At 46.2% G+C, this 26,769-nt stretch overlaps 1 protein-coding gene across 1 annotated transcript in view; it reads right to left on the minus strand.

Annotated features, from left to right (window-relative positions):
- The window catches only part of MYO7A (myosin VIIA), a 104,432-nt gene that overhangs the window by 32,932 nt on the left and 44,731 nt on the right, over positions 1-26,769 (minus strand). Inside the window, exons 5-20 of the mRNA XM_086743081.1 lie at positions 22,778-22,962; positions 21,173-21,294; positions 19,151-19,293; positions 18,943-19,056; positions 17,533-17,686; positions 16,791-16,867; positions 15,809-15,928; positions 14,439-14,581; positions 13,796-14,006; positions 13,189-13,324; positions 12,667-12,773; positions 9,471-9,527; positions 5,774-5,911; positions 2,180-2,338; positions 1,739-1,831; positions 281-375 (exon numbers count right to left, since the gene is read on the minus strand). Of these exons, the coding sequence (XP_086599207.1) occupies positions 281-375; positions 1,739-1,831; positions 2,180-2,338; positions 5,774-5,911; positions 9,471-9,527; positions 12,667-12,773; positions 13,189-13,324; positions 13,796-14,006; positions 14,439-14,581; positions 15,809-15,928; positions 16,791-16,867; positions 17,533-17,686; positions 18,943-19,056; positions 19,151-19,293; positions 21,173-21,294; positions 22,778-22,962 (2,054 nt within the window). The remainder of the gene's footprint in view (positions 1-280; positions 376-1,738; positions 1,832-2,179; positions 2,339-5,773; positions 5,912-9,470; positions 9,528-12,666; positions 12,774-13,188; positions 13,325-13,795; positions 14,007-14,438; positions 14,582-15,808; positions 15,929-16,790; positions 16,868-17,532; positions 17,687-18,942; positions 19,057-19,150; positions 19,294-21,172; positions 21,295-22,777; positions 22,963-26,769) is intronic.

The following is a 26,769-nucleotide window of genomic DNA, read 5'->3' on the forward strand; positions in this document are numbered from 1 at the left end:
CAGGCTCAGAATCCCACTGCTGCATAACAAACACCAGCTCCCCAGAACAGGGACACAGGGTCCTATTCTGTCCATGTTTGAGGCAGATAACACAGTTTTCTTTGTTTCTTCTACTGTTTCCCTCCAACACTTGCTGCACCTGAGTGCCAACACATCAGGGCTCTCCTTTCCCCAGGTGCAGACAAGATGATCATTGAGTGATGCATCCTCCAGAAGTTGCTTGCTGCATGAAGAACCCCACAAAGCCCACCTCCCATCTGGCAGTGGGGCACACGCCTACCTGTCTTTAAACCCACGGACCACCTTCTGGATGAGGATGACTTTGTCTGTGATGGCCTTGTCTCTCTCAATCTCCAGCAGCATGTCGTGGTGGTCCTGTGGGATGAAACAACACAGCACTCATGTCTGAAGCTCTCCATCTGCCTGACGTGCGGCAGAAGGGGTGGTGTGAGGCCCTTCCGCAGAGGAGACATCCAAAATAAACTTTCAGACATTTCACATCCCCAGTATCACTGCATCTACTCACTGGGAAAATCCTAACATAAACCCTAGTGATCTACTGCCTTCGTTCTCAAACGAACCAGAGCATCCAGAAGCTGCATATGCAATACTTTATAGTCTGAAAACATCCAAATTATGTTTCCCTTCCACGCAGAGCTTCCTGCTAGTGCCGTCAGCTGTGGGAGCAGTTCCCGGAAGCACTGGAGAGGTTTGGGAACAAACTCCAGGCTGCTTGTGTCCCATTGCTTCCTCCAGCCAAGGCTGCAATGCCTCCACAGTAAGGACAAAACAGCTCCCCAAAACATGGAATTTCCTTGCTCTGAGGCTTTCAGATGCATCAATCTAAGCTTCCTATTGATTCCTCCCACGCCTTTTGTAACTCATCCTTCTTTCCCGGTGACAGCACGCTGAGCCCTGCCGCGCTGGGTGCAGCTGAGGCAGCTCCACACGTTTCCTGCTTTGCTCGACCTCACTTGGCCCCTTGAGGCCTCCTGATTTCTCCATTTCCTGCCCTGACAGCTGTGAGATCTTGATAACAGGCTTTGAAAAGAGCAACTCGCGGGAATAGTTTCTAGGGTAGAGATGGGGGTGTTCGTGCAGGCGATGGGGTTGGGGGTGAATTTAGATATAAGGGATAACTGCTGAGATTTTAACTCGAGAGAAACTTTTGCTTCCAGAATGGTTCCTGGCCAGCTAAGCCTTGTCTCCTGGGAATAACATAGGAGTGGGTTTGTAAGGCGAGATGAGTGTGAACAGGGCTGAAGGGGACCCACAATGTTGGGCTGCTCCATGTCAGCTGGACCCAATGCAGAGAGGGAAGCTATAGGCACATCTTGGGTTACACAAGAACATGCAGAGAGGAAAGCGAGCCCCTTGTGCTCTCAATCCCTCTCTCTGATGGGGTCTGCATGGGCATCCCTCCTGCTGCTGTGCTTTTTGGGTGAAGGCAGGAGATGAGTTTAGGTGGCTCAGTCCAGGAGGGAAAAGGTCGTGCGCTGTATGTGACTATTTCCATGTCCGTATGGGTATGTGCATGCATCAGTGCTGGCAGATTGTCATGACTTCCTCCTTCCTAAACCGGCCCCAAATATCCTGCCTTGGCCCAGGTTCTCCTCACTGCCACACCAGCCCAGAGACCATGGGAAAGGGTCACATCTAGCAACAAAAAAAGGATGGTAGGAGACGTCCTCACAGGCAAGGGTCCCAGATGGCAGGGTAGATGTGGAGAGCCACTTACCTTCAGGAATATCTTTGTCTTGCCAATCTGCCAGTCATCATCCTTCCCAAGCACTGCTTCAGCAATACGCTGGCATGTCCCACGCAGGTCACCCTGGTAGGAGAGGGGGTGGGATTCACTAGGACCGGCCTTGCCCGTTGCTCCTCCCAAGCCCAACGGGGACCCTTTCTGGTCCCAATTCTAGCAGAGTTTCCCAGAGCTTTACTGTCACCACATTTAAGGTGAGTAAGAGGGACAGGTTGAATATGGACCCTCAGTGCTCAGCTCCCTGTTCCTGCCAGCCCCGTAACAATTTTTCCTTCACTTGGAAAGCCCAGAATACCACTGTAACATCTGGGGATCAAACGTTGTGTAATCGCTTTTGGAGAGGACCCACACCCCATAAATATCTCTGGAAAGCCCAGCAGAGAGCAATCGTTACCCATGGAAGAAGATCCTCACCTGCTTGTACGCTGGCTTCACCCCAGGCATGAGCACCCGGTACCGGTCCACGAACTCCACAAACGTGTAGCGGATGGGGTAGCCAGCCCGGCGGATCCGAATGGTCTCCATCATCCCTGAGTACCTCAGCTGACGGACGCACAGCTCCCGGTCAAACAGCTGGGGAGGTTACAGGACACTGTGGTTTGATTGCACATCTTGGCCTGGACTGGCCGTAAGAGAGTGGTGGCTCTGAAGATGTGTGGGGCAACCAAATCAGGCATCCACCCAAATCCTTCACTTGGTGGCTGGAAGGCCATAGGACTGCTGGCTGTCATGGGCCTGATCCTATGACCTGATGAGTGTGTTTGACTCACTCTTATTTCTCTAATTCCTGCTCACAAGACTGGATGTGTCCTATGCATTACACAAAGGACTGAGAGGGGAACTAGAGAGCACGATGCAACCATGAAAGTTACCTTGGGAAAATGGGCGGCAATGCCACATCAGCAAGAGTCAAACCATACAGTCACCCTCACAATGACCACTCACGGTCATTAACTTCTGACCACCACACCAGTTGATCTCAGGGTAGGTGACACCTCAAAGTCACACAAAGGAAGAGTGCAGCTTTGGAGATACCTAAGCCCTGAGATAAGTCTGTTATCATCAAACCACCCCGCACCCACAAGGACATCCAAGGACCTTAAAATGAACAGGTAAGAAATGACACCAGCTGAGGCTTTTACAGAAAGGACAAATCTCAAACCAGCATCCATGGTTGGTCCAGAAAAGCAACTGGCAGTTTCAAGGCCAGGCAGCAGACTCAGGTAACTCAGTCCTTGCAGACGTTTGCTAATAAATCTGGCTGTTCTCCCTCGCTTTGGGCACCTCTGAGTGGATAGGGGGTGGTGCTGCTAGAATGGCTGACCTACTGAAGAGAAAGAAGGTTCAGGAAAATCCCTGTCATTGGCTTGGTCCTTTAATGGATTGAGGAGGATCCTGGAGCCCCTAAGAGCACCCTCTTGCAGTCTGATGTTGTCTGCTGGGAGCATCCAAAAAGTGTAAGTGTTAAAAAAAAAGCCTAAGTGTAAAATACAGAGGTGGTATGGTGCTGGCATGTCACAGAAAGTCAGGAGGACAGTAAATCCTAGCCTGGGACAAAGAGTTACTGCCAGGGTGTTATTCATCTGCCCTCCCTTCAGCTGGATAAAATGTGAGCATCTATGTATGCACAGATGTGAGCACTGAAAATGTGAGTCACCCAGGCTCTCCCTGAAGTGAGGAAGGAGACATGGGCATGTACCTATATCTCAGATATCCCTGTATCTCAGATGTATCTCCCAGGACAGGAGGATCTGCCCTATGGATGCATCCATCTCCTCCCCATCCCTGGAGGGAGCCTTTTGACTAGTTTATAGCAGCCACTTAATCTTGAAAGCGCTGGAGCGAGGTGAGACAAATCCTGATCCCAGGAGGAGGCAATGGATGAACATGGAAAAAGCAGAAAGTAACATCACTCAAATTTGATCTCAAGCTGTCCTTACCTACAGTAGGTATTGGGGAGTGGGGACAAGAAAGCTGCAGAGGAAAGACGTGCATGTTCCTCTGTCCTGCTGCCATGAAGCAGAAGGGTATGTGAGCAGTTCTGGGCTTGTAAATAACACTCCAGAGTCTGTAGGGCTACGTCATTGCACATATGGGCAACTGTGAGCTTCCTGGCATCAAGTCTGGATGAGGCATTTGTGTTACACGCACTGCTGGAGAGAGTTTTCACTTTCTTTGCATGATTTGTTACCTAATTCATCCCATGCATTTCTCTCGGACTAACCAGAACAATAAGCAATGCTCAGAAACAGCAGCGTGGGATTATCTACAGACCCAGAGAACTCCAGCCAGCATCCTGATGCAAACAATTTTTTTTTTCCCCCCAAAACACATTTTAGGAGGAAGCAAAAGTTTTAAAATAACATAAAGTAACAAACAGTCAGGACTTTCCGCTGACCTTTCACTTCCCACTATCCCATTTCCTATCACTATCAGTACACTTTCCTTCAAAGCCAGGGACAGAAAATGAACTCCCAGAAAACGCTGCCTTTTGCAGTCACTCTGCACAGCTCTGTGTCCCATTACCCATGATTTTTTTTCCCCTTTTGGATTATTAAACCAAGGCAAAAATACATTTATCAAGAAATCAAATTCAATATCTTGGAGCACTACAGTCCCTGATTCAGTGTTAGCTAATCCACTCATTATTTTAGCAAGGAGATTAATTTCTCTTTGTCTGAGTCTTTCAAACTCTTAGCTGTTCTGTCCCACTGCAAGTTTTGTAGATAAATGGGTTGGAGAGAGACTTCTGGCTTGCAAGAGCTGATGAAATACAGACTTCCTAGGCAGGACACAAAATGCCAAACTGAATCCCAGAAATCCAGGTGTAAAAGCAGCTCAAAGTCAGGGCACTGGGAATAATTTGTTAACATCTGTTCAGGATGTACATCTATTTCTTAACACCACCCATGTTCTTAAAGAAGGCCTTGTTTTGATCTCAGCTCAGATGATAATCTCAGATCAGACGTATCATTAAATACTAACCCTAAGTATTCCATTAACATGCTCTTAAATGTCTTTTTATGCTCACCAAAACCAGGATAAGGGCACAGTAAAGTGCTCTGAGAGTGCCACCAAACCTTTGGCTCTGCATCATATTAGGTTCAGTGAACAGCAAAAATAAGTTTCAAACACATACTGGTTGTACTTATCAGCTCTGAAATTCAGTATTTTGTGGGGGTTTTTTTTGCACTCAGTTGAGTTTTTCTAACAGACAGTGACTTCAGATAAAGCTCCAGCTCGGGCTAGATTAACCACTACTGAAATGCAAAGGCACGAGCAAAATGATTCATAGAAAAAAACCAGCTGAAATTATTATTAAATGAAGCTCTTCCTCCCCAAGTAGTGCAACTATTAAGAGCGGTGAGCAGCTAACACTGATTGCCAGCAGCATCAGGGTCCAATCCTGCAACGTTCTGGATCGGGGGCATTTGGTACCCACCTTATCATCAATCTTTCACGGCAAAACTCGGAGGCCCCCCTGTGAACAGTTTGTAGTCCGGGGGATTTACAGCCATCTCCTTCCCTTTCATTTGCTCCTTAAAGTTTGTCCCTAAAGTGTTTTTGAAGAAAATTTCTGGGAATTGGAGCCCAATAATTCCTTTCACCTTCCTCTGTGCTGTTTTGCCTCTTTTGTCTCTGCTTTTAGAAGGGTCCTGCAGCTCAGCCTAAGTCTCTAGCAGGGAAGTGCCTACCCCCTGTGGAAATTCAGAGGCATTTCCTACAGGAGAAAGGGCTGCAGGGTGAAATCCTTGAGGTTTTCCTTGGGAAGAAAGGCAGGAGTGGGAGCAAAAAGTTTTGGGGTGCTACTGGATTGTGAAGCAGGTGTCTGATTTTGCCAACCCTTTGGTAACTACCTTGCTTGTAGAAAGGGCTGAGGGTTGGTTTTCTAAGAACCCTGGGTCAATCCTAGCTCCACTAATTCCTGAGTTTGCCGTCAGCTCCAGGGCAGTAACGCTGCAGGCAGTCCTGTATGAAAAGCAACCGGGAAAGAAAAGCAGGACTTACCATGGGCTTTTTGTACTCATTGGGCTTGATGCAGCGGACAAAAAAGGGCTGGCACACGCTGAGAGTCCTCATCAACAGCTCCAGGGATCGCTTGAACTGGCTGCTGAGCGTCGGCGAGCGCTTCCTTGTCTCCGCTCCCTGCAAAACCACAGTGGAGCAGGCTCAGGAAATGAAAGGATAACAGAGCCTTTCCCTTCCAGCGGCATCCCTTGGGAACCTCCCACACCAGCCAGGGAATGGAGGAGGGAGCAAGGCCAGAGGTGGTTGAGTGTTGTGGCAGGAGAGGGGCAGGGTAGAGCTGATGATGAGCTTGCAATGGTTGGCAACCTGCTCTATGTGCCTCTACCCAAGGAGGAAAAGTGCAATAATTTCATTTCTCCTGCTCGAGTCTCCTTGTGTGACTGGCAATCTCAACTACTGCATGCAGAGCCATGAGGAAGATCTGCCCATGACAGCAAACAGGCCACCAAAAATCTCTATATTGCAGCTTGGTGCAAGGTATTTGCCCAGGGATGCTCCTTGGGAGTGGCTTGGGCTTCCCTGTCCCCATGCATGGCAGCATGGTCATGCTGATCCTACTGACGTGGTTCATCATGCCTGGCTGAGCCTCTCGTGCTCCCTGGGGTACAGGACCGGAGACCCATGTAGGGTGAAAAAAAAAACAGGGGCACGTTCACTGCGGGGTGACTCTGCAACAGCTCCAGAAATTGCTGGTAAGGTCTATATTCCTCATTCTGTACTTCAGGGAAGATTCGAGATGTGTTTGGGAAAGAATATTAACTAGACCAAATGAGGTGGGTATTTAGGGTGAATCAGGATGATTTTGAGTATTTTGCTCATTTGATGTGTCAATGGCTATTACCACAGTGGTGGTGTGTGTCTCCTAGGGTCTGGTGCTCAGAGAGCTTTTGTGGGGCAGTGAGCACTGCTGGTGGGTTGGAGGAAGAGTTGGGCACCAGGATGCAACTCCCTCCGAATCGAAAACAGGGCAAACTGTGACATGACCTGATGGTCAGGGACTTCCCAAAGGGAGGATTCCAGCAGGATTTTAATGCATGTTTCCTCCCAACATCCTCTTCTTTGTATGTGGCCAAGCCACGTGTGGAGTCGCAAAGTCCCCATTTATACTGGCCTTGCTTCTATGTTTTGCAAGGTGGTGAGTTTTATTTCTACTTTTGCTAAAATGGTTACACATGCTCCATTGTATAACACTAATAGCCTGTCAGATAACATCCTCACCCCCCAAAAAACTGAGGAATTTCATAGAATCACAGAATGGTTTGGGTTGGAAGGGACTATAAATGTCATCTAGTCCAACCTCCCTGCCATGGGCAAGGAATTTGCACAGCTTGGGATGGATATGATGATGAGATAAAACCAATCAACACAAACACAAAGTCATCATGGAATTCCAACAAGAGAAAACCCAGCTCATGCACACACCAGAAAAACCTGACCCACTTGTTCAGGAGAGCTTGGCAGGGGGCTATCAATGATCACTTCCAGCAAAAGCTTCCCCCAAACAACAATTAACAAATCTAGAGTAATTAGTGGATGCAGCTGCTACCTGCAGAGCATTGTGGAGTTAGGTGCTCACATTCTGTCACAGATTTTATGAGCAATAGGCTGTTTCAGCAAGAATCCTGGTTTGGATAGCTCTGATTAATGTATTCTTATCACTTTGCTAATTATGTGCAAAGGGGTCACCTCTGCGCAATGTGAAAGGATAGCCACAGGGGTTAGAAGCAGCAACAGATGCAAGAGCAGGGCTGGAAGTTAGAAGCAACTGCATGTTAGCCAGGTTTGCCAATTTGGGCTTGGCTGGGAGAGGTAATTTTTCAGCTGTGGTAGTAGGAAGGGTGCAAGACTGTGTATAAGGGAATGCGGGAGTGGTGTGCTCCCAGACAGCTCCTGCCTCTCTAGGTTGCTGATATCTTGACCTTCTTCCTTGCATGCATCCAGCTCTCCATCCTTACATCTGAGAGCTTTTTGCTGGGAGGGGCTGGAGGGAAGGGTCAGCAGCCAGAAAGCAACTTGTCTTCCTATCCAAATTGCCAGAGTGGTCTGGGCTCCTCCTGTCAAGACTGCATCATCCCAGCCATTCACGTGCTTTCTGGGCTTGACTTTTGTTCACCGACCCCTCTCGACGGTGGGCACCAGCCCCATGGGCACTAAGCGGGCTCTCAGTTACATAATGAAACCTCAGGTGAGTGCTTTGCATCAGCTTCCTCCTGCATGGACCGGTGACAGCACTGAGGTCATCCTGCTTCCTCTTGCCTCACCTCAGCATCGGTGTGCTGAGAACCACATCTCTTCTCTTATTCCAAGAAAACAGCCCAAAAAAAAAATGAGTGGAGCAGCCTGCCAACACAGCCTGGCGAGGCACTGAAAGTACAGGTTTTACTGCAGAGGAGGAGCAGTTTTTAGCTCAAAACAGACCCAGTTCCCATAGTCCGAAGGAAAAAGAGCTGAATACATTCTGCTTTCCTCCTGGCCAGACAGGAGAACAACTATGACAACAACAAAACTTGTAGAAATCATCAGTATTATGTCTCCCATTTCTCTGTGCCTCCTGTTATTGTCTTCAGAGAGAAAAAGACTGGCGTGGGCATTTCTAAGAGATTTTGCACAACAATTCCCTCCATATCCTAACTCAGGAAGGACTTTTTTTTTTTTTTTTTTTTTTGGGTGTATGGCATTGGTACAACTCTAGAGCAGGGCACAACGAGATGTTGCAATCCAAAAAAATTGCAATCATGATATGGAGGGGCAGCAGTCCAGCTCTGGAATGAATGACTTTAGGTCATTTTGGGCCAGATCCCCCTCATTGGAATTCCAAGTCCAAACACTGCAGAGGTAAGAAGGGTTGAAATGCAGCTCCATGCAAGGATTTGAATTTTGAAAGTCCGATCCATCTCTGACATAATCCTCTGGCTATCGAAAGATTGGCATGGAAATGTGAGCAGAGTCACAAAGCTAACATCACAAAACCTTTAGCACACAATATGCTACCTTATGGCCAAATATCTAGCAAGAAAGGTTTGGGAAGCCATCAGAACCAGTCAGGAGATGAGATGCAACAGAAAAGACCTTAAAAAGGTGCCCAGAGCCTGTTTTGATGATTATGGCAAGGTTCGATATTAACTGTGTCTTTGAAGGCTTGGATTTGTGTTCTCCAGTGACCAAGAATTAACCCCCACTACCCTGATGGCATTTCCAAGTGACCCAGAAATGTAATGCAGGAGTCTCTCTTTGCACATGAACTGTCAGCTTCCTGCTCCAAAAACAGCAAATCAGGGCCAGATTTGAAGTTACATGGAGGAGTAATGTCCTACTAAAGCCAATGGTGGCACCATGATAAACAACAGCCAAATTCCAAAGATGATCCATCTGAAGTTAATTAAAATTATTCACATAGTAGAAAAAAAAATCCCCAGAACTTTGGCTTGGGCTGGTTCTGATTTTATCCAAACCTAATTACCATCATTACAAAGCTCTTCTGAGTTGAATCCTAGAAATAAATGACATTCACCTGCATCTGTTCAACAAGCCATAAAAGTGTTCTCTGACACATTGTTCACTTGAAATGGATCCTCTATAGATAGTGGAGGAAGAGGAATAAACTGACAAGAGCAAAACACAATCCTTGCCAAGGAGAGGTGAATATACAACAGAGGAACTCGTGTATTCGTTTTACCTTTGGTGTGGGTGTTGGCGACTGGCCAAATGTACTGGATGCATAGCCACAGAGAAACTACATGAAGCACAGGTGAAAAAAAAAAACAAAACAGAGACAGAGAAGAGCAAACAGTGAAAAGAAGGAATAATTGAAATAGGAGCCTGACATTAGTTAGTCTTGGAGGTCCAGCTGTTAGAATATCTCAAGAATAAAATGCATTAATTCTTAAGTTTTTGTCTATCGCCTTCCTGGCTTTTCCCCTTTGTCTCCACCTTCACATCCCTGAAACTGAGGGAACTGCCACTGTCCAGCTCTTGCCTCTTGGAAACAACTCTTTACATCTTTTAACCTCACTCGTTATTCATCCAGTCTCAGCCACTCCCACTCCTCTCCCTCACATATCCCTGCTCTCCTGTGATCAATGCTTTCAATAAACAGTGGTTGGGAAGATGCCAGGGAAAAGCAAATTTTCACAAACATTCTAAAGAAATCTCTCCCGTCCACCCTAATTTTAATCCAAGTAATCTGATAGTTTCTACAGAACTGAAATTTCTGTTTGGTTTTCCCTTCACCATTTTCCATCCCCCATCGCTCCTTCTACCTGTTCCTCAAGCAAGCAGCGCTCTCAAACCATGCTGGCTGATTCCTCAGAGGAACAGTGTACAACTCCCACCGAATCCATCATTTCACCTGGCGCTGCTCAAAGCGATGTTCCGATTCAGCAAGCACATGCCGATAGACCTCCTCCGTGATGGGCATGCACAAATCAGGCTGCGCGGCCCTGTGTGCTCCACCAATACCCAGTTCACCACATGGGTCTCATTGCGCACAAATATCAGGTCTTTCAGGGACCAAATAGCTGCTACAATATTCAAATATACACTCTTGACTGCCTTTCAAACTACTCTGATTTGTGGCTTTCTCAAGTTTCTTGCGTATAAAGATCCTATTTGAAAGACTGAATGTAAAGCATGGATTTGCTTTTCACTGGCTCACAAAATCCCACAAACTCGTTGATAAGCTCCTGAGGACCAAAGGTTGGAAGCCGTTGAGAAAAATGCCTCATTATTTGATTTAGCCCTGAGCAGAGCAGCGACTTGTCTCCTTTCAAGAGAAGATGTTAGATTTAATTGATCTTCCCTGAATGTCTCTGGAAGGTTTCTCCACAGATCACCTCACTGATGCTCAGGGAAGGAGTGCCCACTTCCAAGAAGAGGTCTTTGCCCCAGCACTTTGCTACCTGCAGTCAATTCCCATAGCCCATGCTCATCTGCTCCTCCTTTTGGGGAATGTGCTTTAAGAAAAGGGCTGCAAAGATTATTGAATTTTAGTGGAAAGCAATGGAAAAATTATCATATTGGATCCTGCTTGTCTGCGCAGGTTTTTTTTGTTTTTTTTTTTTTAATGGCGTTGAGGGGATTTGAGCTCTCCCAGTTCATACCAACATTGTGCATGATAGGGGAGCTGGTATGCAACGTTTACACCTCTTCCAGTTCCAGTCAGGTTACAAATCTCTCATTCAAAAAAGAAAAGCAGAGATCATTAAAGTATCAAAGCACAGAGATCACCACTCAGGACAGATTCTGAAGATGTTTAATGGAACTAACCTAATGCTTAGTTAAACGAACTAAAATGGTTCATTTTATAAAAAGTGCTCTGATGTTTTAAAAGGTCTCAATTCTCAGGTCCTAGACAGTGTCCAGGTGAAAATCTCCATTTTGCTGTCATATACTTCCAGCTTCTTTTAAAGGTGCTTGGTAAGTCTTCCTGTGAAAAAGTTTGCACGATTACATAAACCTCAGAGCTCCCTCTCATCGATTCCCCAGAGTTCATCCCTGCCCTGCCCAAAGAAGCAAGAAATCATTTCCAAGGTAAACTGCAAAGCTTGCACTGAAAATAAAAAGCAGTGAGGAACAAGCAATAAAAAGCAAAGTAAACGGCAGCACTGATGCTCAGGGAGTTAGCGTCTAGTTCAGCAGGAGTATCCACATCTGGGGATAGCTCTGAACCCACTGGGAGTGTCATGCCAATTGGGAGCTTAATTGGGGGTGATAAATGCTATCTTGCTCCTAATGAAGTAAAAAAAAAGATCATAATCTCAGGAGGAGCAAAACTCAGTGGCTAAGGGTTATGAACAAGGCTTGAAAAAGCATCTGTAGCCTATTTAAATAAATTTATTGGGAATGTAAACATTTTCTTTCCCTTAGCAGGCCAAGGAATTCTGCACTTAAATCTGTTTGGCACTCCTGAGAGTCCCTAAGTCCCTTGGACCATCAGTGGCATTGGCTGGCATTTGGAAATAGGACTCCAACTTCTAAAAAACTTGGTTGCTCTGGAAAACTATCCCCAAATCTTCTGCAGGCTTATGTCTCTGCTTAGGGAAAGCCTGGAGGGCTTGGCCATAGCGACCTATCTGCGTAGACTTTCAGGTTCTGCAAGGCTGATAGTTTAAAACTCTTTCTCCTTTAATTTTGGGAGCAGGCCTGATGATGTCTCAGTAGGGAGATGTGGATGTCCAACTTAATAAAACATCATATATTTGTGTTATTAATGGTGAAATAGTCACTAATCTCAGCATTTAGGCTGATAAATGCTCACATATGGCAGGAAGAGTTAAGGCTGCAACTGTGTCTTTCTCCAAAGCTTCAGTGCACATGGTCTTATCCCACACTGAGCACGGAGCAAGCACAAACCCTCCTGGAGAACTGAAATCTGGAAAGAGGAGCTTTAAACTTCAGCTTTCACACCTAGTGTCCCCCCTCTCTGCCGTCATAACAGTAAAACATGACTGTTGGCTAGTCCCTCCCAGTTCTGCTGCAGCGCTTAAGGGCCAGCCAGACTGTCCCTTCACTCTGCTCTGGTCTACAAGTATTTGGTTTTCACTTCTCACTCTATTACACACAGATCTGGACCACTCAACTGGAAGGGCTAGCTCTTTCTCAGATTTCTACGATCACAAACCTTATTGTTCCCATCCCTACACAATTAGGAGAGAAGTAATCAAAGCACAAAATATTTGACAAATTGAGTTCAGTGAATTGGGGATGTGAGTGTGGACATACCCATGATACCACATGAATGCTTTCTGATGGTTGGCTCACACTAACAGGTTTGGAATACCCCAAACAGCATCAGAGCAATACGACTCTTTGCAAATCTTCTGCCCCTTCCAGGAATACCCCCATGAACAAAGATCTTCTCTCGCCTGAATTACCATTGCCACATCTGCTTGGAAGATCTGCTTGATGAATTTGTTTTTTGAGGAATGCACCAGCTGAATGATGTCTCCGTGCAGCGTGTCCCTGTTTTTCTCCAAGAAACCTAGAAGCATAATGGGATAACACATAGATAGGTACATGACACAGTGCAACATGGCCAGGAGGCACCCTGCAAGCAACCCAGATGTTGCTGAGCTACTGGCTGTTCTCGGGGAGATAATGGGGATAATGAGTGGGCAGAGAAAGGGAGACCAAGAGAAGGGAGAGGCACATCTTGGGACTGGATCAAAGATGCATGAGGTGCAGAGCACTGCAATTCTCTCATGGGCACACACAAGCAGAAGAGCACCAAACTCTGCAGCTCATGGGCACCACTGGAGGGCCAAGTCATTGCAAGCAGAAAAGGACTAAACTGACACTGCTGTGGGCTACCATCCTGCTCTGCTCTGATGCAGCAGCAGTTCACCTTCCCCCGAGCATCTCCTCACACCTGCAGCACCCCAGAAGCTGCCCCTTACCTTTAGTTTCGTAGTAAACAATTCCAGCAAAGTGGTTAATGCCAAACTGGGTTTCATAGTTATTCTTTGGAGGAATATAGTTGGTGTTGAGCTTGTGCTGGGAGTTCAGCTTGTGTAACATGGTGGCATCTGTACCCTGCGCACACACAAAAGATCAGATGTTTAGGCATGGTTTGTCCCATTAAATTAATTTTCCAATCAATAGTGCATTTATTTTCTGTCTTGGGTGACAATGTGTATTTATTTTGAGATGTGTTGGAGGAGATATCTCAAAAGTAGAAATTAAATAAATGGATTAAATATTGCTGGTATGCCATGCTATATTAAAGAGAGTGCTCCAAAGGATGTATATTTAATATTATTTTATCTTAAACTTTGCTATTCTTGAGCCTCTTGCAGGTGTATTCTTCCACCAGAAATGGTAACTTGTTTTAAGCATGATTGCAGTACTCACAGAAGAAAATGTGACAGCACAATAAAAGCTAATAATAGGTAACTCACTGACAAATGTGTGTTTGGGGCTGATCAGACCTCTTATAGGGTGCCAGCATGCAAAGGGGATAAAAACAGGAGAGTCCCTGGCAGCAGGGCTGAGACCAAAACACACCTTGGGGAACTTGCTCTCCTCGTCAATGAGGGAGATGATGTTCATGGGTTTGATGGCAATCATGTCCAGGGCATCCTGGTTATCAGTGAACTCGATATGCTGCCAGTTGATGTTCTCCAGGTTGTACTCCTCCTGCTCCAGTTTGAAGACGTGGCGCACAAAGAACTGCTGCAGGTTCTCATTCGCAAAGTTTATGCAAAGCTGCTCAAAACTGTGGAGGGAAGGTCAAGGAAAGGCCATTTTAGATCCACCATGCTCTATCTTTCTCCATGCTTGAAGCAGTACTCTCAGACCTCGTCAACCACTCAGTAAGGTTGCTGCTGGCTGAGAATTTCCTTATTGGTTCAGATAATCAGTTTTCTCCCCAAAACAATGTTATAGCCATTACACCTGTGCTGCCTAAACCAATCTGTTGGAGGTTATCTCCTATGGCTACTATGTGACCAGTACTTGAACAATTAAAGGAAATCTGTTGTCTGACGCAGCATGAAAGTGATTACTTCTGATAATCTCTCATATAGAAAAAAAAGCTTTGCCCAGTCCAGTCCTGTCCATCCCAGGAGAGGTGAAAGGACTGCAAGACCTTCAGCCTGGAGTGGTGAAGGAGGGTTAAGACCTGGTTGTCCTTTTGCAGGCTCCATACCTGTTCACGGTGAAGTTCTCAAAGCCAAAGATATCAAGGAGGCCAATGGATCTCCTGACACTTTTGAGTTCCTGGGAAGGAGGTCTGTAAATTGCAGCATTGATCTTCTCCACTATCCACACAAAAAGCCGCCCATAAATTCCCTGCAACATCCAAAGATGGAGCTCACTGAGACAGGTTAGCAGTTCACCCTGCTAGTCTGTAGCACTATTCAGAGGGCACAGAGTCCCCTAAAGCATGGCCAGCAGCTGGACAGTCCTTGAGGACACGCTCACCAACATTTATGCTAGACTCTTGGCAGGGTTTAAAGTTTCAAGAGTCATTGTGTATATCAAGGAAAATGGAACTGAAAGCCTAGATAAAAGACAACTGAAAGCAAAATCCCTAAAGTTTGGATCTATGAGCTTACTCCAAAGCCAGATAGTCCTTTCCTTGGTTTCCAAACATCTCACTCTACAGATTAGCAGAGCCATGTAACACTGCTAGACAAGCCAAGGACATCTTACCTGGACAAGGTGCTGACTTAAATGTCACAGCACTGATTGAACAGTTGGCTGATTTAATGTAGTAATTAAATCAGTAATTCCAGAACTCCAGGTTTTACTGTATTATTAGTTAGTTTTTGTTTTTTTTTTTTTTTTTGGTATAAGCTACAGCAGTGCTACCAGGAGGGGAGCCTGATCCAAAGACTCATCACCACCAGAGAAGCTGCTGTCTGAATTTGCAGACTAGTTTGGTGTCAAATCAGCTAGCTTGAGCTACCAGTTCCATACAGATAGAGTGGAGGCCAAAGCTGGCCAAAATCTGATGCTTGTTTTGCAACCTTAAACGTGGTTACAAACAGCACAGTAGTGATACACCCACCCCATCAACCTTCAGCATCCCAAAGCTTCAGGCAACGCTCTCTCTAAGCACTCTGACAGCTGCTGAACTGTTCTCTCCCTCTCCCAGCATTCAGCTTTATTTACTGCTGCAGACATGCCCAAATCCTGGCCGCACCTGGTGTGGGTGTTACAGGTGTTGATAGAGCTGCTCTGATTTATAGCAGCTGAGGATCTAGCCCTGGGGCTCAAGCTGGGATGTTTTTTTGAAGTTATTTCAGAATGCTGGTTCCTTCCACAGGTCAACTTAGAGTACAGACAGTCTCAAGTCCAGATTGCAAATCCCCTGAAGACTAGGCTGTCTAGAGTCCTTCCATCTCAACTCTTTGTGGATCCCAATGAGAACACAGTTTCAAGGCCATCTGCTGATCTGAACTCACATGAGTACCAAGCAAGACACTTTTCCTGGGCGGTGGATACTTTGGTCTCAAAATTGGCAGATTTCTTCAGTTTATCAACAAAAGCAGAAAGGAATGGCCTACGACTTACCTTTACAAAAGCATCCCTGACATCCAGTGCTTGTTCCATGCTAAGAGGGGTGGATACGGTCTCACCCCTGGTGATTATAGTCCGGCTGGTAAGGCAGTTCATCACGTCCTGAGGGTCAACCTGGCAAAGATACCACCAAACACAACTGTTGACTTTACAACACAAGGAGCCCTTACAATACCCTGGGCTACTGGCCTGAATGTGCGTGGCCAGAGAGGAACAGTGCAGTGCCCTATGGCTGGAGGTGAAAGACTTTTCTTAGCTGTACAGGACAAATATCCCACATGATGTCACAGGCATTTTCAGAGAGAGTAATTAACACTTTATACAGCTTTTTACTATGGAACGTGTTCTTGTGACTTAGCGTGAGATATTAATAAGGTGTGGGGAGAGAAGATGAAAAAGCAAAGCCTGCAAAGTCATATCCTACCAGCATGAATGTAGCTTTGCATCCCATTGATTCTTTTTCATACTTCTGAGATGAAGACAAGGAAATGTCCTAAAGTACATGAAAATAACCTGCAGACAGTTGTGGATCACATGCTGGGACCAGAGGTGCCTATGGAGATGAGATGGTGTCCCTGAGGGAGCCCTGTTACTTGCTGGGGTGGCCACTGAAGAATGCTCCAGCAACTGTATGGATGGTTTGGGTGAGAGTCGTCTCACATCACTGCAGATACACATAGTATAGGTGACATAATATTTTAAGGACTGAGCTAGTTTGGAGGTACTTTTTAGGATGACGTGCCACCAAAGTGTGTGCTTGTTTCCATTGACGTGAAGAGGAGCTCAGATACCCAGCTCAGATGGAGACCCCCACCTTCATGCTGCCAGCGCGGGACAAAGCATGGCTTACCCAGGCCTCCCCAGCCTCCTAGAGCCTGTGGTGTAATGAGAACCTGACTCAGATGAGGCTTTGCCACAACACTGGGAATATGGGAACAAGCCAAAAAGGGGACACCAGCACCGCAGAGCCACTGACCTCCAGCAATGTGGCCGCAGTGATTAGTGACGCCGACTGAACAACCTCGCAGGCATCCAGGTTGTCATAGGTCCGAGCTGGCGGAAGAAAGGCAGAGGGAAAGTAGTCAGCAAGTGACACAGCTCTGCAGCAGTTAGATGGAGTGAAGGGAAGGGTCTTTCTCCACTGCCTCTGTGTGATGGCCAGCCAAAATCTGGTCATCAGAAGTCAGAGAAAAGTTCACGTGGCTGCTGGAATCTTGCTGCTGGCTGCAAAGGAACTGTGCTCTGCTCTGCCAGTTACTCTAAATGTCTTTTAAGGTGAAAACATTTCTAGCATCTAAGTGCTTTAACTTCTGTCTTCCAAAGAGGCTTTTTAAATCACCATGTCATTTCTGACAGCAGGGCTGTTTGGTACCTTTACAAAGGCATTTCCAATCACACCAGCGCTTGCCAAACACTCCATTTGTCTCTCCTTGAAAAACTTGAGTGTACTGAATGGTCTGTGGCCACACTCAACCTCCCTACACTCAGAAAAGGTGGACGTCACTGAGCATACTGGAGTTTGGCAGCGCTGCAGAGTGGGCAGGTGGACTTATTCCTCCTTTCTTGTCCTTACACAGCACAGTAAGCAACTGAGTCCCTGATACGGCATCATGGCTGGCAGGTGGTCTGGACACCTCTGTCCCTAAGCTTGGCTCCCGCTCACCAGGCAGAATAAGGAGAAGTGCGCTGGATCCCGTCCCCGTATTTTATCCTTTTACCTTCATATTGTAGGTTTCCCATGTGCAGGATGGCAGCCAGCAGCTTGGAGATCTCCCAGTTCTCCGTGTCGGTGAACATAAGGACCTTCATCGCGGAGCGGATGTTGGCGTACTCCTTGCTGTCATCTCTGCCATCACAGGTTGTGCAGTTACCCTGGGGAGATGAAGAGGTCACACAGTGCATGGGGTAAAGCAGAAAGCATCTAGGTGTAACCCTAAACTATTCAGGGCTTTCCTCTAAATCAGCAGCCATTTTGTTTAAGGGATGAATAAGCAAAAGATTATGCTGAACCTGTGGATCTGGCTCGCCCTTTGGTGTATACTATGATTTGGTGTTCAGCCTTGTGATCTGCACTTGCCCTGCTGTCCCCAGCTACCCTCTGTTTGTCTGCAATCAGCAGCGGAGAAAAAGCTCGCTGAGATGGGGATAACGAGAAGGAAAGGAAAGGAAGGAAAGGAAAGGAAATGTGGAAGAAGGAAATATGCCAGGGGCTTTCACCGATCTGGCTAGAAAGCTGAGTGCTAGCCTTGCTGATGACGGGACAGCCTTAATTACACCTGCTTCTACAAGCTCCTCTGGATTGTGACACCAGTATATAGAGAGTGGGGCTGGAAATTGCTGGCTCAGTCAGACACGAGGAGGAGAGACAGCTCAGCATCATATGCTGCTGAGAGTGCACCATGCAGCTGTGCATTGCTCCTCATCCATCACTGCTGCAAGAGCATCAGGTTATGTCTAACAATCTGTTTGCAGATATATACCCAAACAAGTGCCCTGGACATCATACACAAAAACTATCCAAGTCTGTGTCCTGCTTCCCGGGAAGAGTGAAAATAACCTGCCTTATACACAGGGGTTAAGAGTTTGGTCTAAGATGGAGAGGCTTGCAGTGGTGGGACAAAGAATTACAGAATGGTTAGGGTTGGAAAGGACCTTTCAAGCCCATCCAGTCCAACCCCCCTGCAAGGAGTAGGGACATCTCCAACCACATCAGGTTGCTCACAGCCCCAGCCAACCTGGCCTAGAATGTTTCCAGGGATGGGCCATCCACCACCTCTCTGGGCAACCTGGGACAGTGCTCCACCACCCTCATTGTAAAAATTTTTCCGTGATGTCTGGTCTGAATTTACCTCCCTCTATTTTGAAACCATCACCCGTCGTCCTGTCACACCAGGCCCTGCTGAAGAGTTTCTCCCCATCTTTCCTGTAGCCCCCTTTAGGCACTGGAAGGCTGCTGCAGGGTCTCCCCGGAGCCTCCTCTTCTCCAGGCTGAACAGCCCCAACTCAGGAAGGTCATGAGCAGCAAAACAGCTCTTAGCTGCAGAGGAAGGATCTCTCACTTCTCTCTCCCTTACTAAGAACCTCTCACTGCATCAGCCCACCAAACCTTTACTTCACTAGCCTCTCACCATCGCAAGGTAGTTGTAGTCCGTGGCTTTCCCAAGACCCAGCTTCTTCTTCTGCTCCATTGTCATTCCTCTCAGCATGCAGTAAAACACATGGTAATTCCTCTCATCCTGGGCCTGCAGTAAAAGAGCAAGTGTCAGCTCTGTGAGGAGAACAGCATTGCAAATATGGACTGACCCACTCCCATATGTTGCAGATGTATCGCCTTACCTGCCTGCAGACTCGGGACTTCTCCAGCAGGTACTGCTCAATCTTCGCCCCCTCGATAGCTCCCCTTTTGTTGAAGTGGATGTCGATGTACTTCCCAAATCGACTGGAGTTGTCATTACGGATGGTCTTTGCATTTCCGAAAGCTGTGGGAAAGAATGAATTGCAGTGGGCTAGAGAGGACCTGATGCAGGGAGGATCACGGCTCTGGTCTCATAGGCCAAAAAAAAAAAAAAAAAAAAAAAAAAAGAATGAGGCTGAGAGGGTAAAAAGCAGTCCCAAAACCTTTCAGCTAAGATTGGCTGGCCCAATTTCATCTCAGCATGGGGAAACACGATATACCACAGATGACTGTCCTTGGAAATAAAGAGAGAAGCACAGAGAAGGAGGCATGGGAATGGGATGACCTTAACCAGGAAGAAGGGCTAGGACAGCAGGATTTTGGCAGCAGCTGCTGAAACACAAGAGGGTTGAGCAAGGCGGGCAGGAGGATGCTGCAGTGTGCGAGGTGACTCTGTGTGGGAAATGACAGAGCTGCCAGTGAGTGATTTGGTGACTGAGAGGGAAAGGAAAGAGCTCGTCCTTCGGGGAAATGCAGAGACTAAGCCAACCTCCAGAAAGAGACATTGCCCTGCAAACAGATTGTGAGCAGAGAAAGGTACCCACATCCATCCTTCATGGGAGTGTGGACCACTGGCATGAGCGCCCTGGCCAGCATGCCTCAGCTCTGGGATTGCTGGCAGGTGATGGAGATGCAATATGATACAGAAATACAGAGCCTCTCTTCCCCTCAGTCTTAGTGGTTAAAGTGCATGTTGAAAAACACCCTGTGTGCATGCCACGCACCATGATGCTTTACAACACCAGTTGGTTAGGCAGCCCTGCAGCTCCCTGAGAGCCCTGTTGCTTCTTCATTCCACAGCTGAAGGAAGCTCCAGTGGAGCACAGAGAAGTAAAGCTCAGCCAGTGACTTTCTTATCTGCTAGCGTTACTCACAGAAAGCACTTAGGATATTCAAATTTACGCTGATTCCTAGGGGGCTATTTACCAAGCAGAACTCTGCTCTCTGCAAGTAGCAGGAGAGGTAAAAATAATATTATTCTTTACGGAAAATGCTACCTTTCTGCCTAAGTGTAAAAGGTCCATGTGGCACCACGCTAGGGTCAGATCACCTATTTAATTTACAGACATCCAATTAAAACAGTGGGGCTGATCACAGTGACAGCTTGCCAATGTACCTATTAAGGCCAACGAGCTGATTCTCGTTGTCTGGTTCTTTCTTGAACTGCCTTTATTTCATTTTCTGAATTCTATCGCCATTCACTGATCTTGAAAAGACAAGGTGGGTTTGCTATTGTGTGTTGCCAACACAAGGTGTTTAGTCTGTGAAGCTCTGGTCAAATTAATCTCATGTTTTGCTGAACCAGCAAAGAATAGGAATATGTATTTTGCAACTATGGTCAAATAAAACAAAAAATTCATTAGCTGAACACAGCATTTACAGGATATTGGTGCTCTGCATACAGTTATAATTCCAGCACTGGAAGAGACGGTGAGATTTTTCAAAACTTGCTGTATTTAGTGATCATCTTTTTAAAATCCCAGACTGCATAGAGAATTAGGTAAAATTAAGGTTTCTGGCTGGAAATTTTGGGGAAAAAAAAAAGTACTTATTTAAGTGGAAAAACCACATGTTTCAATTTTAAGTGAATAAAATAATTGAAATTTTTTTTTAGGTTGGCTGAAATACGTTACTTTCAATGACAATTGTCAAAAATATTAATGCAAAATTTCAGAGCCCAAATTACAGAATATTTGTCTTGGAAAAAGAAATTCTGATGGAAGGAAACCAAACATGTTGTTTAACAAATGTTTACATCACCTTTCTGATATTAAAAAAAAAAATTGTCACTTTTGAAACTCAAAATACAACAAAGAGACTTACATTTGGCCATATTTTATGTTTCCTGAATCTGATTTTTTTTTTTCTAGCAAAAAAGACTCCTCTGTCATCTGAGGCCTCACCTTCCAAGATGGGATTTGCCTCCAGGACCTGCTGCTCAATCCAGGAGTGCTGACCGCTGATGGCTGCCAGAAACTGCAGAATCAGTTTTGTGCTTTCTGTCTTCCCTGCTCCAGATTCACCACTGCAAAGACAACAGAAATTGAGGTCAGTGAAAGCCCTGCTGCACCCCTGCCAATGTCCTCTCTCTGTCTTCAAGGGACTGATGTCTCTGTGCCTCTTCTGTTAGCACAAGTAGGGTGAGGCTGCTGAATATGGGTTTCCAGCATCCCATGGACTGGTTGTAGGAGAAATGGTAGGACACAGCACCGGATAGCTTCCAGCCAAGATCCAGATTTGCTTTAGAGTCCATTTGGCCCAAGTTGTTCCTTGGGTTTGGGTTCTGTCAGCAAATACTACCATTCAATTAGTGCTAAGAAGGTCAGGAAGGACTTTCAGACAGTGCTTTTCCAGGTATGTTCACCAGACCATGAGCCTGTGGTCCAAGGGCTGGCTGGTCCCATGGGGCATCTTCATCTCCAGTCTTGAGCTGCCAAAATGCACTAGAAGGCAGACTGTGAAACACTGCCTTTAGTGGCAGGCACTTTCACAGGTCCCCTAACATGTCAAACTGAGAGGCAGGTAGGAGAGGAGAAGATCATGGAGCAGGAAGCAAGAGTTACTCTGCAAAGCTCTCTCTCCACTTGAAAGATAACTTCTGATATCTTGCGATGGTACAGAAGGAAAGGCTGGGCAGAAATCCCCCCGTGTGAGTCTATGGCCTGGCTGATATATGGGTAGCCAATATATGTGATTGAAATGGACCTTCCTGATGTTCAGTAACCAGCCCTGGTCCCATGGCTCAATTGCCTCACTTCTCAGGGTTGGCTGGCCACAGGCACACTGCATCACACCTGGCCTTCACTCTCCTGTAGGCCTCATATGATGCTTTTTTATCCCTGCAAGGTTATCGTTACTGCACAGCCTTTTCAGTCCCACATGTCTGAAACACTGTGCACGGGATGCTCCAGTTATGTTTTTACACAACTAAACTTAAGGTAGGCATGCCTTGGAGAGAAGTGGTGCCCTGAAAGCACAAAATCTGTCTGAGGGTTCAGAACTGGATAGGACAGTGTTGGAGGGCTGAGGGAACCAAATCTGGTTCACAGCATCATTTGGGACAGACACTGGAGTGAGCTATACCCATAACTGACCAGCCATCTCTTGGTGCCCAAGATTGACCAGTCCAGAGCAGAGCCATGAAGGGAGACACCAGTCCAGCAGTATGAACAAGCACAGGTCCAGTGCCCTTCCTTGTGCAGAATGTATATATTTCTGCATCTTTGATATCTGTAGCAGCATTGAATTTAAATTTAAAAGCACAGATTAAAGATTAATATGAGATCTATTGGGTTGTAGGGTAAGTACCAAAGAATCAATAAAGCGTCTTTACTAGGAACAGTGACTACAAACAGAGACCACTCCTGCACCAGGAACATGTGAATGGAAGATCTAATAGTTCACTCAGATTTTTGAATCTATTTGATAAGCTGTTCCCTATTAACCACGTTGCAGGTGCTCAGTATCCATTTTCACAATATGGCCCATTTGGAAATTCACCGACTCACCTTATGATACAACACTGGTCCTTGTTGTTGCGCTGCATGTTGAAGTAGCAGTTGTCAGCAATGGCAAAGATGTGTGGTGGCATCTCACCAATCTTTTTGTTGGTGTACAGACGTATCTGCTCAGGTGAGTAGATGGGTAGGAGCTGGTAGGGGTTTACTGCCACCAGTATGGAACCAGTGTATGTCTGGAGGAGAAGCACATGAAGGTTTATGGGGACAATGAGATGTGGCTGAGAGGCTTTGGCAGCTTGGATGGAGTGTGGAAGTCAGAAAAATCAAGATTTTTCAAAAGCTGGATGATAGATGATGTTCAAGTCAAAGATGCTTGCAGGATGGAGCCTATAGCAAAATTGGAACAAATGTCCCAAACGATCTAAATCAGTTCATACTCAGCCCTGGTCATGCACAACATGGATTCAAGCCTTAATTCATATTTTGGATGCTCCTCAGTTAAGATTCAGAGTTTCAAGTCAAGTTTGTAGTTGCACAAATATCGCCAGAGGCAGCACATATCCATCCATATTTATTGCATTGCATAAATTATGAGAAACTAGAGATGAAAGGGACCTGGAGACCATTGCCCTATCTCAAAGCAGGACCAGCTGGATCCAAACTACTCCTGACAGATGTCTGCCTAACCTTTTTTTAAAAATCCACAACAGAGCTGCTAAGCTTCCCTCTGCAACACATTCTTCTTACCATCCCTGCCTAGCCAAACCTCTCCACTTGTCCCATGCACATGGGTATGGCCCACAAAGTCCTGACATACCCCTTCTCAGCTGTTTCTGAGTCATTTGGGGAAATGGCCTTTTGTCCATCCCATCCTTTCTGTGGCACTCTAGTGAGCAAAGTTGTCCTGGGCCTTGAGTAGCAAACCCCTTTGTGGTGTCTGACTTTCATTTCTGCACTCCCAGGAGCTGTTTCTCTCAAGCACCTCAGCAAAGGACTCATGACCTTTGTCATCTTGCTCAGCTCTGAGGTTAGGAGGCTTGGCCACATCCCAAGCTCAAGGCAGAGAACAAGGATCTCCTTCCTGTACTTCAGCTATCTAAAAGTTGGTGTCTAGAGCAAGTGAGTTAACGAGGCTTCATCTTGGGCTAACCAAGAGGCACGAGACAAAGGCTACTTTCACTCCATGACTTCAAAGGGGCCAAGTCACCTTCTTTAGGTTAACTTTTGGTAACTAAAGTTACAAAATTAATCTCACCTTTCTTTCCTGGTGGAACTGGCTCTGAAAGTGCCCTCAGTGCTGCATATATTCTTTCCAGGAAAAAAAAAATCAGTGTAAAAATAATCCTTACAGTTTTTTATCTGCGTGCTGTAAAACCAACAATAAGCCTTTGGCACAAAGCAGCGAAGTGGCACAGGCAAGGATGCTTGTGAACCGAGAAGAAAATCTCTCCGTGCTCTGCTGGCTGCTCCTCTTTTTGTGCATGTTGCAAACTGGCTGATGAATAAAAGTCTGAGCTGTTTGTAATTTCTGAAGGCAGCAAAATAACTACCACTTCGGGGGACAGGACTGGAAAGGGAGACCTGCAGACCTGAGCTGGCAGCCCCAGGTCATGTTTCTCCCACCGAGTCCAGTATTCCTCAATGATGACGGAAAGAGCTTGCGTGGAGTTAGATAACAGTTGGTTTGCCACCATCTACACAACACACCCCACCAGCTCAGGCTTGCTGAAAGGCAGCCAGTAGGTGGCAATTGTGTCCTACAGTAGGGATGCTGAAAGCCCTGAGGGACTCATCACTTTCTAGCCTCAGGACCAACACCAGAGAGCAACTTTCTGTTCAGTCCCAGGTGAGGTTTGAATTTACAGTGGCAACTGAGAAAGGATACCATACTCTTTCCTGTAACAGGGGGTTATGTGCCAGTAAAGAAAAAAAAGCTCTTTAAGGTCAAGAACAAAGTTGTCACAAATGCAAAGGGTAGAAATTGGCTGTGAAATCACGTAGACTGGGTGTTAGAAGAAGGCATTGGAGTAAAGGAGCAGAGAAGTCCTAGAGCAGTCTTCCACAGGGATGGATCAGGTAAGCTTAGTACTTAGAGAAGGAGTGAGCACAATTTCCGAATGGGATTATGTCACCAAGATCCTCAATGAACCCGAAGACTCCTTCCAGTCCTGGGCGAGATACTTAGGAGACTGTTTTCCTCTTCACAATTTATCACTCGGTTAATTTTATGGACATTTCTAGTCTTCCTTGAGCCTCTTCTCAGAAAGAATGGCTCTTTGCAGAGGTCTTTGAAATTCCTGAGTTTCAGCCACGATGGTCTGCCCTGCCCCCAGTGCAGCCAGTGAGATTTTTAAAGGAGTTAACCATTAGTTGCAGGAATTCTTTCTGGATGCTCTCACTGACCCTTCCCTTGTGATCCACAAAATACTTTGTCAGCACAAACTCTTGTACTATTTCTTGGTTTTGTAGGTCATTCCTAGTTGATAAACACAATTTGCCCAATTCTCACAGCTGATGGCATGCAAAACTTTGTCCACTTTGCTGGTGAGAGGCCAAAGGGCATCTCCATGGAAATATCTCTCTGGTTTCTACTGCAAAGCACTCCTGCCTTGGGAAAATAAACCTTTACCAACAGGCAGGGTCTCTGTCATAGTGACCACAGGAACCACATCTCAGTGTAAATTCATTACTGCCTGCATGACCTACATTTTAATTAGCCCCAAACAAATCCTTTCTGAGCCTGTTTCCCTCACTACCCAGAACACCAGGGCTGACTTCATCTGGATTTTTATGAGGTTAAACCTCTACCAAACATCATTGCACGTTGGGAACCCTTAGAAAGCAGCAGCAGGCGATGCTTTCATCTCCAGATAAAGAGATTTAAACTTACTCAGGAGTGCAAACTCCCCATCATATGCTCTTGCTATTCAGCATAATTTCTCTTACTGCATGCGAGCCAAACCATGGGCAACAAGCCCTGGTTGAAATTTTTCTCATTTTGCTGCAGAAGTTTCTTTCTTTCAAATTGAGGCCATTACTGAGAAGCACTTACAGCTTTAACCACATTCACAGGTTGGGGATTTTCCAGCTCTGGGAAGGTGTCATGACTTTACCATGAGGGTCAAGCTCTGCGGCAAAGGGGATGATGCTCTCAGTGCATTTGTGAAGCAGCAGCAATGGTGGTGCAAAGTAAACGAGAATGCCACAATGGTGAACAGAAACAAGTGATCCAGTGGAAGGCATGACAGAGATCGCAAATGACAGCGCCAAGAGTCATACTTACCCTCCCGCCGCAGTTTGTCTTATGAGTAAAATGTGAAGGAGAAAAAGGAAAATTACATTTTATTAGAGTAGAATTACACCCTCCACAAAGCTAAGGAAATGAGGAAACAAGAGGGACTGAAGGCCCAGTGGAAAAGTCACCCTTTACTCATCAGGCTCAGAAGTTCTTTCAGGCAGTGAAGGTACAGTCACACTGAGCTTCACCAGCTTTAAGACAGAGCAAACTAACAGAAAAACCACCTCCAGGGACTGGATATCCCCTACCCACATGGCATCCATATGGCACCTTGGCTTTGCAAAATTGCCACCATTATTTACCACATTCAGCACAAATCTATGCCTTCTAGTGCCACCACTCTTAAAAGACAAGATCTAAAGCTGGATTCCTGAGCCTCCAACAACACACGTGTAGACAGGGGTGGTTTACGTACCTATCAAGCTTTGCACTCTACATCATTTTGAAAGTGTCATTCTAATTTTGAGATTGCATTGGTTGCTGTGTTGTGCCCGGGATTGTGGGCTGGCACTCCAAAGCCTTTAGTGGTGTACAGCAATCAAGGCACAGTAACCTGGAACTTCTGTGATGCAAATCCCTTTGTAGGATGTGGCCATCCCTTATGCAGTAGCTCTGTAGGACACATGGCACCGCCACCATCAGACCCAAAGAACTCGGAACGAAACCACGTGGTTACAGAGTCACTTCAGCGTGAGGCAACAGGCACTTGCCTGATGACATAGCAACCCTGGGAGTGATACAT

This window comes from Chlamydotis macqueenii, chromosome 1 (assembly GCF_036417535.1).
Source record: "Chlamydotis macqueenii isolate bChlMac1 chromosome 1, bChlMac1.mat, whole genome shotgun sequence".
NCBI lineage: Eukaryota > Metazoa > Chordata > Aves > Otidiformes > Otididae > Chlamydotis > Chlamydotis macqueenii.